Raw genomic sequence first — 16162 nt, 5'->3', positions numbered from 1 at the left:
GCTCGTTCGAGAATCTGCCTTGGGGACCGCACTGTCCTGCATCTTTTCCGGTTATTCTAGAGATGAGTTAACCTCTCCGTGACACAGTTAGTGTCTGAGCAGTGTCACTGAACTGTGAGCGAGTTGTGTCTTGCCTTCATTTATACGCAATGGTGGTGGAAGCCGCAAATGGGCTGGGTGTTAGGGCCTTATCAGTACATTCAGCTGCTATGTTAAGAGCGTACATGACACGTTACGCAGTAAAAAACGGTAGTCTCCCAAAATGAAGCAGCCGCGGGCGTACAACAGGGTATGAACAGACACTTAATTATCTTCAGTATCGGTAACTGAGATTCATTCGCTTTCCGAAAAGTGTGAGTATTTAAGTGACATGAAGATAGACCGATTGTTATCTAAGCTGAATGGGATGTGGCAGATACAAAAGCCGACCCCATGTACGTCCGTTGTGTACCTCCGCAAGTGGGACGATTTGAGTTAGGTAGCGCCAGACTTGTGTGCGTCATGCACTGGGCGAAGGAACGGCAGGCACTCAGTAATGAATGGCCCGTTCACCATGAACGTTGCCGTGTCATCCAAGTGCCATGCACGGGATTCCATATTTCCTGAGGCTGTTTTTTGGCCAAAAGTTTTTTTCTATTCCCCATACACAGGTGGATTTTCTCTAGAAGTGCATCTGACCTAATGAACAATCGCGACCGAGTATTTCATTCGTGTATTATTCGTATTTTCAACTCTGGTTAATTACCATCACGAATGTAACTCAGGATATACTACCTAGGCATGTTTTTCTCCGACCATTGTACAGTCTGTATTGCACTGATGAAAGAAAAGCCCTCTCACCTATTGCTACCTGCGACGTTCGTGAAGCTTGAGTTGAGAATCTCCATCGCTCTTTACACAGTCGGGCGCACTGCGGTAGTCTATGCCAGTTAGCGATCAACCCAACCACTATACTCTCCATAGCTGTATTCCTCCAAATATCCACCAGCCCGCAGCCTGTATTTGTGCTTTGCGGGGCAGCAGCATAGTCATATCTGTGAAGCAACTCAGAAGAATCTAATAAATCGTGGGAACATTTCACATCCAGGAGGACAATGTCATGAGTGTGATCCTCGGAATACTGTTGACACTTGTACTGGGAGCAGGTAGCCACATCTATTGATCAAACAAGAAACGCGCTTGCATTTGATAGACATGCGTGATTTAACCTTACTACTTTCCGTAATGTACGGTTTGATTTGAAAAGCTCATCCGGATAGCCAAAGTGAATGTTTCACGTCCGGTGTATTGCACGTCGGTGTCGTACGATTTAACCCTGAAAGTAGGTTGAGTCCACCGAAATCCGAACTGAGTTTGAACGCATCGGTTATACCTCCATTCACAGTTTCTAATTTGAAACGGTTAAGCATCGTTTGATCGAAACTTGGCTTCATTTCAGCTGGCTTCAATCATTTAGGTTTGGCGACCTTGAAAATGAATATACAAGTGTGAGAATTCTAAACAAGCATCGTAAGCCATGGTAAATCAAAATATTTATGACCACTAATCCCGCATTTCCTTTAATCCCTTCTAGAGCCCGGCCGTGCAAGTGACATGTCCGCGTCGGTCGTTGGGAATGTATTAAACGTTTCGTGGAATTACGCATCCGAATGTAGGTGGAGAGAGTTTGTTTTCACCATCAAAAGAAAACCTAAATACGAGATATCGGTGCGGACTGCTTTGCAGTGTCTTACTCTCAGATGTCCCGAAATGTGTTCACCAGTTATTCTCCGTGTATGCAGTAAACGAATATGAAGTTGGAGAAAAAGCGTTTATGAACTATGTATTTGGAGGTAACTTATATATATATATATATATATTTATAAAATAAATATCGACAATTTCATTCATACCCACTGTACGGCTCAGTCCAGATCGACTGAGCTGCATTTCAGCCATATTGTAGCAAGTGAACTAACCCCATACCCTACATAATAATCTAGTCCCTTTTCATTAAATTACACCAAATGCTACACCTAAATAAAATTCCCTTTGAAGTAAGAGCTAATAGGGAGATTCTAATATCCTCGTGCGCTGACACATTTTGAAAACTCGATTCAGCTTTCATGTTACTCGAGATTTTTCGAGGTTTCATTGGTTTTCATGGTTTTCATTTGGTTTGGGTTTTGGTTTTCATTTGCCCAAGGATGAGGACTTTCCCTCTTCTTGGTTTGCTAGCAGCTGCTGTTTTAGAAGTGGATATAGCGACACGTTCGTGTGGTTATGCGTGCTCGGCAAAGAGGAAAGCAATATTTCCACTGATGGACAGTTTTTCGCGTGATTATCGGATACGTTGCATCGGAAGGGCTTGCCTCCCATGAACACCGGTGAAGACCGTTTCGTGCGTATTCAGACAAGCATGATGGTTCTGTGTATCGTTTTCGAACGCATGTTGGCTCCACTGCACCAGACTACGCCTCGCCACGCCAGTGGAAAGCACACGCTGCACAGTACCAAAAGGGCGAGCTGTGTGCGCCCATAGTGTACACAAGATCCTGCTATCCAGCAACAGCCAACAGCATCCACGCGGGCAGTAAAACTAGTGCCTCACAGCATTTCAACCTGGGATCCAGAGGATGTTGTGTTCACAGGCGGTCCCACGGAAGCAACTTCAGAAGCCGACAAAGTTGCGGTCATTGTGTCCAAGTCCGACTGATACATCACGGGAAATTGGAATGATTAAAAATTGTTCGGTGGCCTTGAAACCCTTGCTGGTAGGACAGCAATGGGTCATGGACGATACGGTCGAAGTGTGCGGCTGTTGCCGACTTGAAATAAACCCCCAGAACCGCAATATACACCAGCCAAATACAACTAGTGACTTTCCTAGGGGACTGCGCTCATGGGGTTATGTGAAAGCCGGATACGGTGCTGCTGAGGTAAGTGGATGAGCCTGCACTGTGGCTGTGAGGCATTATTTGGATTTAACTAAGAAAGATTCGGATTCAACCAAACCATAATCGGTTTTGCTCAATTCCGCTGCAAACCCACAATGAAGCGGTGGTCCATTGGGTTGAGATCACGTGATATTTTGAAGCAAAACAGGAAATCACACTTCGAATATCGTCTTAGCGCTCACGAATATGATAGAATTACCCCAAACCATCAACTTGATGAAGGTGTTATTCCTACAAAAGGCCGCAAACCAATACCCATGAAAAAATTAACATCAGGCGTTTGGGTACAGTCATAATTTGTACGGAACGAGCGAGATTTACGAAGAATCACAAGACTCTGTTCAGTAATTGAATGAACGGCATTTCTGTGTTGCATTGGAAAATTATCAATTCCGCAGTCAAGTTCCACGAAAGAAGTAGGAGCAAATGAAGTATTGGAAGATTTAGGTTCTCGCACAAAGTTCTCAGCAAGCCCATTCGATTAGGGATGCCGATATCCAAGGTCTGTTAACCATTCCTCGAAGGATGTTGCAGTTAAATGCATGCCGTTGTCACTGGCCAAAGCAGTTGTACATATTCATGGTTGGATACTTCCATCAAAGCTTGTTGTGTGAATTCAGCACTTGGAGAGGTAGTTAGAAAAGCCTCAGGCCAACGTGAATACGCGGCAATAACGAGTAAAGCAGTGTGTACACGTAATGCACTCCTCATCAGGTTGCTGAAAATTCTTCGACAGGCCACGATCGGTTTCGGCCTCCTTGGGGCTTATCAGATAGGCTCAGTCCCCTAGTTTCCGTCAACCTTGTGTTCTACTTGATACCAAATTGCACCAAATTAGCGAAATAAAGCAGTGTTTACCGAGAAGTAGACCGCAGTAGTCGGCATGAACTCGTTGAAATGTTTCACAAGTAACTGGCTACGGATACCGCTGTGAAGATTTGCTGCGAATCTTGTGTGTATATTTAACACACAACTTTTATCCGTATACTTGAGGTCAGCATCTCGTTCCGGCCACCAGCATGACAAGCCTGCAAGAGATTGCATTTAATCAGCACCCAAATGAACAGAGTGCAATTCTCCAAGACCCGCCGTTGGCTCAGTCGGTGGAATAATAACTCTATCCTCCAAGCACAACGAACCATCCGGAGTAATGGACAAACTTCTGCGGTGACCGGACAGTGCAGGAAGTCGATGTAGCTGTTGCTGTGTCCAGCCACGTCACAGAGCAGCAACAAGCGCATCCCGCTTGACTGCTAATGGCTGGATCAATAAACAATCTGAACTGTTTGAATCAGAGTCGCATGATGGAGTTCTTGACAAGAAATCGGCATGGGAAATCATCTTTGCACTGCGATGAACAATCATGCAGGTATACGAACTGGTTGCAATAATATACCGTCGCACCGTAGCAGCAAATGACTTCGCTAGAGACTTTGTAGGATGATACAAGAACTTTAGGGCATCCTGATCAGTAGCAGTGATAAAGTTTGTTCGCAAAAGATACTGATGAAGCCTTTTTACAGCCCGATATTCCGAAGGTGCTTCCCGCGAAGTTTGAGAATACCCATGTTCGGCTTTCGAGAGTCGACGGGAAATGCAGATCACTGGTGTGCCAGACTTTTCAAGGATTGCTCCTATTCCAGGGGGAGGCAGCAAAAATGATGGTCGAATGACGTTTAGCGAAAAATGGTTTAAAAATTGCTGAAGTTTGAAGATGACAGAGCAATGCACACAACGTCTTTTCATGGTTGGAGGACCAAGGAAATTGGTTGGCAGATATAACGTCAAACAGGCATATTTGGCAAAATTTGGAATTAACGAGACTAATACTAAAGTACTCCAGAACAGAAAGCACTGCTTTTAGATTAGTTGGTAATGACGCATTTACCAAAGGAGACGGTTTGTATCTGGATTAAAACCACTGCCATCCACAATGTAGTCACGGCGTGAAAATGATGGAACACCGAAAGTGCATTTACCAGGAGGAACTGCGAAAATCGCTTTAGTAAAGACATTAGACTCATATCATGAATAGTTTTATTAGCAGCGTGCACTATGGCATCATCCTGGCACGTCTCAAAAGCCCTGAAATCTTTTGTGATAGTATTCAAAACTTACTGAAATAAAGCTGTTGAAACATGTAGACCAAAGGAAAGGAGACTGTGCTGCTCACAGTCCGATAACTAGAGGGTTCGTCCGGTGGTATATGAAGATAGACATTGTTCAGATCCATTTTTGAAAACATACTTAAACCTGATAAACGATAAATTATATCTTTGGCTTTCCTCTAGCAACAGTGTATTTAACGTCGGTCGGTAGTCTCCACGGATTCTCGGGGTAATATAATAGGTCTCTAGTGGGGCGATTATCGCAGTTGCACGTGCTTCTTTTTTTCTGCGTTTAATCTCTGTTTGACTGATTCTATGTGCCAAACGAAGTGAAACATCACTTGTAATTCGCTCGATGATTCGGAACTATACAACCTGAATTGACCAGCATTGATGGGTTGGGACCGATGACTTTTGGTAAAGGTAGATACTAATGATGAGACATAGAAGTAGTATGTTTTCTCGTAAATCCGCCCCGCGTCAATTGAATTTGCCGAATTGCTTCGTATTTGAGTATTGGTCAGTGCATATCCAGGAAAGTTCAGGAAGAAGCATTCGACAAGAAGACGGATATTCAGTTTTTATAAACAAGATGCATATGAGAATTTCGCCTCCCAGTCTAATAATAGCCCTTAACTGCATATCTGGTGTTTTCTCATCAACAGTTCCGCAGCGAAGGCATCCATCCTTTCATTGGTAGCTTGTGGTGCGAGTGGATCCAGCATTGAAGGCGCTTCTGAAACAGGACGAGTGTACTCGTGTACCGGGAACTAACAGAAAATGTCTGTCTTGTCGGAAGACCCAGCCGCATTGTGAATGTATTGGTCAGCTTGATCCGTATTTGGGAGACAAGAAATTGTCGTTTGTATGGTGGCTGTTGCAAGCAGTCAGTTGTCCCACGAAGGGTGCGCGTTTTGCAACACAATGGTACGGCGAAATATATTTTTGTCTGCTTTTGCAACTAAAGTGTTTTGCGCAGCAACGGAATTCCGAAGCTGGATTTTCAGCTCCAATATGGATCAACCTGGCCGTGACAACTCGCTTCGGAGATTGTATCAATGATTGGATCACAATTAATTCGCGGCTGCAAACTCAGTATGAGCATCGTAGACGTCAACATCAGGTTTGACACTGATTGTTTTTACTAGCGTGCACCCACATGTCTTGTCTAATTATGTTGAAGGTGGTAGATGGAAACTTGTCCTGGCCTATCACAGGTATTTCGACATATCTGTAACCCTAACTGCCGTTCAATCAGACAACCTGAATAAAGTGGGGCAGGGTTGCCCCTGACATCGCTCAGCCGACAATTCTTGTTTGGTCCTCGGCCAAGCGCGGCGGGAGCACCGGGAATCCATCCTGGGAATCGCCCCGCATTGCTAAACACCCAAATCACTCCCGTCTCTTTCAGACCCCTTTGCCAAGTCATACGTTGGCCAACTCGTACGTTGCGTCATTCCAAACGAGGCACGGAACACAAAACACATCGCCTGGGCGGCGTTTCAGCATGTGTAGCTCACTGTCGAGCCCCTGGATTTTGTTGCGCTCAACACCATCCTTATTATGGCCAGTTACAACCAATGCCTAATACCCTGTAGTATACCATTTTGACGCAAGAGGTTACGCAAATTAGCGAACGCGCTTCTTGCACTTGATTCTTTGGCACTCACCTATACAGGCACATATCCGTTATAGCCATTTGGGACCACTGAGGCTCTTAACCTTCCCACTGCATCCTGATAGTCTCACTGAAACGTAAGTTGTTTTTTCACCGACCGCATCTTCAGAAACAGGACTTCACACTTTGGAGATGTAATGCGCATGTCATGGAATCTCGATGGTCAGTTTGTTCAGCAGGGCNTCAGGCCAGGCATGTGCACGATACCGCTTGCGAAGTCCGGATCAGCCAGGCTCTCACCAGCCATAACTGGAACACGGAACTTTAAAGACCTTTGAGCATTCGCATCAATTCCTCATCGGTGACAATTTTCACCAGGGGCACACTGGATACACAAGATCAACAGACACCACTTTGATTCTGGAAGCGTTGAGGGACCTCATCATGCACACATACACACACCCAGAAACAGGTAAATGTAGGGACCGATAACCTGCACAAACCTGTGTGGCCTGTCTTCCGAACAAGTGTGGTTAAGATCACTTGTGAATCATTAGACTCGAACACATGGCTTGAGTGGAGGAACACAGAGGTTGTTGGTCGTCCGTGCATATCGCACCCGAGTGAGTGTGAAGATGTGGTCAACACAGGAAGACTGATGGCTTCAGTCTGACTCGGGTAAGCAGACTTAGTGAACAGAATGCAGGGACATCACTCTGTCGAGACAATTTCGCAGAAATTGTCGAACGAATCACGCATAATTGAATAGCAGAGTATATGCAGTCAAGAAGAATCACCCGACACTCTACGGATGCATGCTGCGATAGTCAAATATGGATGCAGAGCTCTAGCAGCAGACGGATCAACGGAGTTGCGCAGCCGAAGTCTTCAGTATAGCGAGAGGCAGCCAGTTTGGTTAAATTACTTGTGTGCTTCACTTGTGTGATACAGAGGGACAGCCTACATCAATAGAGAGGATTTCGGGAATGCAATCGAATCCCGCATGTTGCAACGCTTGATTCAATGTGAGAACATCACAAAGAGGTAAGTAGATTGGTTTTGGGATTGGAAAGTAGAATTTGTTCCCTTTTTTTAATTCCTACGGAGGTCGACCGCCCGGTAGCTACAGCTATGTGTGGCGCACGGCGAACTATAACTGCCCCAATGCTGGGAATACCGCGGAGACCGGCCGAAATGGGGTGAGTTGGGTGGTGTGACGCGGCAGGGCATGGGTTGGTGTGGCTTCGTGTGGTACGGTTTAGTGTGGTGCGTCGTAGTGTGGTGTGGTGTGGTATGGTATGGTGTGGTGTTGTGTGTGGTGAAACAGAACAGGGAATGCGTGAAATTCGCGACGTGAAATGTGTGGAGACCGGCCGAAATGGGGTGAGTTGGGTGGTGTGACGCGGCAGGTCTTGCGTTGGCGTGGCTTCGTGTGGTGTGTCGTAGTATGGTGTGGTGTTGTGTGTGGTGAAACAGAACAGGGAATGCGTGAAATTCGCGACGTGAAATGTGTGAGCACTCGCATGCCTCATCTGCCGCCCAGCTGTATACGGCAAGTGAGTCATCTCGATCGGTGACGTCGCCCAACGGTCGATGTGGCATGGGAATATTAATTGCTGCAATCATCATAGTTCTGCGTGAACTGGGACGATACCGGGGAGTCCGCAGCTACACATGAGGACAATAAGAATGATTGACCAAGGTTGAAATTGGAATGGAACGGTCGTTTGACTTTAGTTCAGCTATTTTACCCAACACACTGATTAACGCAAAATCAAGCACTCACACACGGGGATAAAAACACTATCCCCAACACCATGAGAGACAACATCGTGTGGTGTGAGGCAATGGTCGGCTGGATGAAGCTGTAGATGCAATCCAAAATGGCTAGGGAATTTGACAAGCTACCAGATATAAGGAGTGACGGCACAAGAAACAACGCGATCATGGGACATATTCATATCATCATGATATTTCGGTGCGTGTTTCACTCTCCCCCGCTTCGCAGTCCCCAAACCTCCGTTCGATGTGGTAGTTGATAAGGCAGCTGACGCGGATCAAGTGTCCGTGTCATGGCGATACACAGCGAATTGTGCCGCAACCAAATTTATCCTAGCTGTATACAACAACGCTGGTCAGCATATTACCCCGAACATCGAAACTGAGGCACATTGACGGACCTGCCGACATGTGTCCCTGGTTGTTGGTGTGCGTGGACACAATTCGGTTGGGGATGGTGAGGAATCGAGGAAAGATTTCATACTCTCAACAGGTAGGTTAAAATAAATTAGCGATTCCATCAGAGCGCCATCAGTGCGCTTGTCAAGTCTACCCTTGTTAATATGTTGTCCTCTCATCTTTCGCCTACATCGTTTAATGGTATTTCCACACTGGTGTACTCGCTTGTCACGTTTGTTTGTAGAACTCGAAGGAATTCTTTAGGCTACCATGTCCCTAACACTTGTTCCAGTTACCAAGGTGGTCGCCTACATCACCGACGCTACCGCTACCCACACAGCGCTTCCTCTTGTTTGGTATGATTCACGAAACTTGAGTCTAACTCAATATGCCATTCTGGAATAACCCAGCAGCCGGTAATTGTAACTGACTTATGCCACACATGGTTTTCAAAACACAAATTGCTGATTCGGTCCAGTCAAAAGACATAACTAACACACGGTAGGATCAGTTATCGATTTCACAAATGCAAACCATCTTCAACGCGTGTATCTGACACATCAGCCACGCATTGTTCACGGTAGTCGGTCAATATTCACGCACACCGTCCTCATTGCTGCCGCCTGGACACGTGACCCACACGTGATCCACACTCGTTTCTTATAACGGGTCTACGCTCGGCAAACGTGTACGCGCAGAGTTCCCGGTAAGCACTGAGTCTCAGAAATTCGCCGCGATAATTCAAAACCCCAAACTGCACTTCCTGAATTGACCGGGTTTGCTAACGCTGGGCTAGCTAATCACTGACAGCCCGTAGTGCACATGAACTAATCACTGTGTATCTCTGAGGAGCACGAGAATGAACATCAGCCGGGCTGGGCACCAGAAGCCATGCCCAACAATACCTTGGGATTCCTGTGACTGACCCACTTGAGTCGCCAATGTAGTGGGATCAAGTCCTGCTCAGTTTGATCATTGGGTTGCGCCCGGAAAATTGTCCCATATGCTGGCTAGTCGAAGCGACAATGTGTCTTACTTGGGGCGATAAGTAGGGTTCAATTTCCTCAAGTAATTCACTCGGAGAGCACACGGTTGATTGTCTCTGTTGAATAACTAACCAGATGTTTTAGCAACGAACACACATGCCAGACACGCTGTCCTCAACACGGCGAAACCCGAATTCGTGGGCGATATACGCTCGTGCAAACTTCCATTCTCCTACATCGAACGGTGCCCAAACAATGGAGATGTGCGGACGAATCCGGTTGAATTTCACGCATTTCCCACAGTTCATTCTATATAAAGTAAGATGGCAATGGATTGTCATACAATGTTCTCATCCAACTAATCTCAACGTCCAATTCTTCTGATACATAGTCCTCGAAAGTCCGGTCGAATTGATCGTTAACGGGAATCTCGGTGTGAGTGAGGTGGCCGTGTCATGGAAGTACACATCCGACTGTGTGGCAAGCAGATTCATTGTCACAGTGTACAACAGAACACTTAGCCCTATCATCGCGAACATCGAAACTGCTGCGCATCAAACCACAGTGACGGGCTTCCCGATATGTGTGCCTCTGGTTATTGGCGTGCGGGGATGCAATGATGTTGGGGACGGTGTGGAGGCGAGAAAGGAATTTAGCATCTCAAGAGGTGAGTTCATTTCTGCTTACCAGCTGTTCGAATGAATATCGTGTGGCCAGATGCGATTGTGAGAATGAATAGTCTAGTGTGTGTTGTGTGGGACTATTGAACTTCCAGTCACACTGCCCCCCACCCCTAACCCCGCATTGCCATCAGATATGTCTACAAATGCTGGTGGGTGCGACTAGATTATTGATGCGGCTTTGTGCCGGGCATCGGCATGATTTGCGTGGTGCGCATAAGTGGGGACGATAGAAAAATTGGTCCCTATCATTTACATCACATCACATCATATCACATCACATCACACCACATCACGTACAAACGAGCCGAGCCATGTTCCGCGCGATATAGCATGATCCGCTTTGACTGAGTCTTCAAGAATCGTGTGCGAATACGATCTGTTGTATAAAGCCAATAAGTTCTGGCAGCTCATACGAGAAGCCCTATCATGAAGTAGAAAACAGTTAAATACTTTCGACGGTGCGAGCAGCTCGCCTGCGTGTTTGGTGTAAGTGGGTGTAGCCCGCGGTTGAACGGTCTCACCAGATGCACAGGCGATGTTTTATTGCAGTTGCCAACGGACGGTTGGGCTGATCGCATGACCGAGCAGCGGATGCTTTCCACAATGTGTTCCAACATGACTGGAAGTGCAGAAGCTGGTAAAGTGGAATATGCGAGAGTAAGTTTTGTGAATCTGTGGTGTGCACAATGCAGCGCGACTGGCTAGATGGTTGGGGTAGCGGAAACCCCAGGAGAAGCGTGTCACCATATATGCTGCAACAAACGGCAAAATAAGAGAAAAACTCCGGCCAGTGTTTTGACGCACGCATAAGTGGGACGCGTTCATAAACCGTGTCTTCATTTAGTCTCTGAACCCTCTCCACACAATTTTCGATGTGGTTTAGCGTATTTTTCGCCTAATGCGCCCAGATTTGTCCAGTGCATGGCCTTACTTTTCTGTCTTGCTCTTTTTGCGGGGACATGTTTTGCTCGTTTCAAGCAGGGTCACGGCGTTCACGCTGCCTGTCCGCACGAGCGCGGTACTTCACAAATGATTAAAGCTCAATGTGTTGCCGTGACCCACTACCATCTTGAACTAATCGTCCCTTTCCACCGGCGTGTCTATTTCTTAGTGTCTCGTTTGAATGCCGTGCCACATATATTCATCAGGCGTCTCGGGATGTACCGACTTCGTATGCTTACATCAACGTGTCCAAACCGGTTGTTTGTGGGCGATATGTCCTGCTACAACGTCCCAACGTCTTACATTGAACGGTGCCCAAACATTTGAATGGAACTGCGTTCAATTTCCGCAGTTCGTTCTACATTAAGTAGGAGTGCAATTGAATGTCGTACGATTTTCTCATGCATCCATTCGCAAATCTTCATTCGTCCGATATGAACTTCGGGATATTCCCTTCGAAGTGCTGGTGGACGCGGTTTGTAATGTGGTTGAGATGACCTTGTCTTGTACCTACACACTGGATTGTGTGGTGATCACGTTTATCCTCCTGGTCTATGATATCGACCTTAACCAGATTATCCCAAATATTGGAACAGCTGCACATCAAGCGCTTTGACGAACTTCTCGATAGGTGTGTCGCTTGCTATTGACGTGCGGGGACGCAATGATATTGGGGATGGTGTGGAGGCAAGGAGGGAACTCTCCATCTCTTATACATCGAATGAACATCTTGTGGAAGGATGCGCATTTGGGAAAGAAAGGTGTTTGTTTTTTTCCTCCAGTTTTAATCCAGTACTTTCTGTCAGCTTGTCTCATAATGTGCACCAGCAATTAGAGCATTGTTGTCATTGTCTTTGCGTGTAGACGCATTCTATGAAGATCCATATTTACGTTTTTTTTTTGGACATATATTCGATGCGAAAAGCTAAATAATAATGACGTTAATCCAAAGCTGATATGTTGCATACCTTCATGTGTTATCGTGACGTATCTTAGACACAGTGCTTTCCGGAATACTCCTACTCCACTTCTGGACCTTGTGTATCAGGTACTTCGAAATTACTGAGAATTCTTCATATTGGTAGAGGCAGTCATGATTCACTAGAGCAAACTTAGCCATTGAGCGTGTAGAATCATCATCCTATGATATTGGTTGAGAATGTTCAGAGAGATGCAACCAAAAAAAAACTCTAATGAGTCCACAGTTTCAGGCATGCTGAAATATACTTGTGGTTTCTCTGAGACCGAGTCCTACTTTGCTCTCATAAGCAGTGCCACTGGCTGCTGGGCATACGAATGAGTAATAGTATCCCTGCTCCCTTTCTGTAGTTCAAATTTTGCCCGAGTTTTGTCGCGTTACTCATTGTGCGGGTATACACGCGAGTTTATGTTGTTTATAAAACCGATTCTTTGTTTCACTCAGGTTTTAAACATTCGCATTTTCTATTTCGCTGGTGCTCTGAACCAACACTCTGTAACACCTGGAGGCGCTGCCACCGTCTCCCGCTGTTGATGCCAACCAAAGTCGCACGCTATCTCTGGATGGCCATATGCTCCGCTGTAATCGTTGCACTGGCATGGTCATACGCACAGTTAATTACTTTGTCTGATTCTTTTTTGCCCTCTCGCATGTTGTGACCGATTTGGTTCGTCGTAATTTATGGACACATTACGATGATCCAGTCCCATTAGTAGTCGAGGCGGTGTGGAACACCACTGCTCAAAATGGGGAGCCTGCGCGTTGGAAACTAAAATACATTTCAACCCATCCACAGTCCAAGAGTGGTTGAAGACGCGTGTTGGAATGCATAAGGTGTACGGACTAAACGACTAAGCCAGGTTATTTCTTTAAGACCTTTGTCAGGGTTTTTGGATATGATGATAAACGTTTTACACCCATAAATCTCCGGCAGTCGACCCGGCGTGACGTTGAACCTTTGGAACATCGGGGCAATATTCCACCCTAAGCTGTCATTCAGACTTCAGTCAACGTATCTTTGGAGCCTTACCAGCACCGCACAACAATTTCTCCCCTTACGAGTAGCTAGTGAGAATTGCGTTTAATCAACATTTGCTTTTGGTCAGAGGGCACTGTTTGATAAGAATACTAGCAGCACTGAGTCCATCAATTCCAACCTCCTGGTTTGCGAAGTGGCGCTTGGTATACAGTTCCTTTCAACTACCCTGACCTTCAGGGGCTTTGACGAAGTCCGTAAGGATCAAAGGTCCTCCTAACAATTCTAGCCTCCTGGCGAGTTCCTCTTAAATTTCGCCTAGCTGCTGTAACCAATATGCATCTAAAATTGCACCTTCTCGAGCGCATCGCGGTATTTTGTGATCTGAGGCCTTATTTGAGAAGAAGGATCGTTTTTTGAACTCAAGTATGGTTGCATTCTGCTATTAAACTCACCCTCATGCCCGCTTATTACAAACATGGCAGAAGGCATTTGTAGTAAAATTAGGCCGGAAAAACACATCTATTACTCTACCACGCAAACCAAGCAATTCTAACTGCTAAGCCTCGGGTGACAGCCAACAGAACGTTTAGTCGACTCGGCTTGAACATATGAAGCTACTGGGGAAGGCAACAGGCCAAAGCTTTTAAGTAAATCGCTCACGTGAACTGATGCCTCACAACTGTCCCCCACCTGAGAGCGTACGGTTACCGAGCCTACTTATCTACCGGCTTGCTCAATCGCGCGTTAGATATATTGGTGGAGAGCTTGGCCTTTGTGCTTAGAGGAACATTCATATCTTCAAGTGGGTCAGTGACCTGTTTTAGCCAAGAAAAACTTCAAACAGTTAATGTAGTGAAACAAAGTGGCAAACTGACAGTTTGTTTGAGTGGTATCCATGAGTCACCTAAAGTCGCGCGCACCGTCGTACAGCTGTCGATATGCACATGCGCGTGCTCTGCCACTAGTGATGTCTTCCGGCAAATTGATGCTGACAGGCATGAACTCAAGGATTTTCCGAAAGAGAAATGACAATCAGGCATCTACTGAGCACATGTATATTGTTCTCTAGAGTTTGCTTTCTAGCCCTAATGGGATCTAATTATTTCACGATTTCGTGCAACTTGTGATGGGAATAAGTTGCTTTTAGTACTCAAAAATAACTGAATCCATATTGCCTTACTGAAGTCAAGATTTCCAAGACAAATTAAGTGCGCACATGGTGGCGGTCAAATTGCCGGCACCTACAGGGGACAGAGCAAACTCTGTTTCTCGCATCTGGAAGCCACGGCAATCTTGCTCGGACACAGTTATAGTATCCACGTCGACTCTCTCAGTTCCGAAGAGCGACATATGGGCTTGTTTGGGATACTGTGTGGAGAGTGTGCTCGCTCTGAAAATGGTTAGGGTGGTCACCTACTCAATAATGGTGGGAGCAGAGATAAGCCTCAAACTTTTTGATAAATCTCTACTCAAAATTACCCCTTTTTAATGAAGCCCATGTGCCTCTAAAAGAAAACACTGAAATGCACTTTGCGAACCCACAGTAAAATTTTTTGAGTCGCTGATGAAACCAACTTGAATAAACTACATTTTCGAAAAATTGGACATCGTGTTTATGCATGAGTTCGTTTATAGCCTCAGTCAACCGGCCTGCTCCACCGCAAATTCTCTCACTGGAGGCCAATAGGGGAAAGCGAATTGCGACCGTGAGCTAGACAGTCAGTCCAATGGCAACACAGTACTTGGTACCCTTTTACGTGGGGACAGATGTGAGGTGCACAACTGCAACAAATTCACTACAACTGACTTTCGGCAATTTACCGCTATTCAAGCCACTTCGTGTGGGAGTGTCGGCAAGCAACGAGGCGTGCCTCAGTAACGAGTCACTTAGTTCCGAGTTCTACATCTCTGCAGGTATACCTTCGGTAACAAACAGAGGCTGTTATAAGAGCCTCTGTTTGTTACCGGTAAATTTGTGCATATTTCGCCTACTCGGCAAGTAAAATGGTAAATAAAATAATTTAGCAATTTGCAAACAACATAGTTGAATCCTATATTCTGGCTATTTTTTCAACAAGTCTCGAAGCTTCATCAGGAGCTTTACTATCACTCAGAAACAGTGCAGGTTATACGAGTTACTATTCTTTCTTAAATTTGTGCTCTGATGATTTGGTGTTTATAACGTAGCCTGCTGCTAGGGGACGGCGGATCAGAAGTTCTCAGGGTTTTCTGTGCAACTACTGGTCCGTTAGTTGTTAAAAAAATTTCTACTAATGAGTAAACGAAAATCTTCCATCTAACTAATCATCCCTGGTTATGAAAATCATTTAAGTGCCAATTCACGCTTCACCAACACACCGCGCAATGTAGACACACAACTGATAAATTCGAACAAAGAAAGGTGCGGTCTGGAGATCAGTTTGACGACATAACCTGAATAAATGCCTGAAGATGATGACGGGTGCTGGAAGCCGAATGGCACACGTCTGCGGCGACCCAATTTTGTTGAATTTGAGATGCAGAGCCATTCGGATCCGGTGTGAGGTTCCTATCACACCTTGTGCATCCTTGGTGGTTCTTTTATTGAATAATCCACTGTTGAAAAAACAGGACCGATGCTAAACTAAGATATTGGGGTCATTAAAATTGGCAGGCTGGGACTCAAGATACCTGTTGGATTTAGTCAGCTCTGAGAATTGTTGCAACGGCAACGAAAGAAGTTTAACTAACAATAACTAGACCGCAGCGAATCA

The 16162-nt window shown here is 45.6% G+C and overlaps 1 protein-coding gene across 1 annotated transcript; it reads left to right on the top strand.

The window, feature by feature from the left end:
- Positions 1–8850: 8850 nt before the first annotated feature.
- Positions 8851–15124, top strand: T265_02412 (hypothetical protein; the record flags this gene model as incomplete). The annotated part of the gene is made up of 4 exons (XM_009166645.1): positions 8851–8938; positions 10218–10493; positions 12026–12130; positions 15045–15124. 4 exons carry the CDS (start codon positions 8851–8853, stop codon positions 15122–15124), a joined length of 549 nt encoding a protein of 182 aa, XP_009164909.1.
- Positions 15125–16162: the final 1038 nt, after the last annotated feature.

This window comes from Opisthorchis viverrini, assembly GCF_000715545.1.
Source record: "Opisthorchis viverrini unplaced genomic scaffold opera_v5_29, whole genome shotgun sequence".
In the NCBI taxonomy this organism is placed as follows: domain Eukaryota; kingdom Metazoa; phylum Platyhelminthes; class Trematoda; order Opisthorchiida; family Opisthorchiidae; genus Opisthorchis; species Opisthorchis viverrini.
This window is presented reverse-complemented; position numbering and strand designations above follow the sequence as displayed.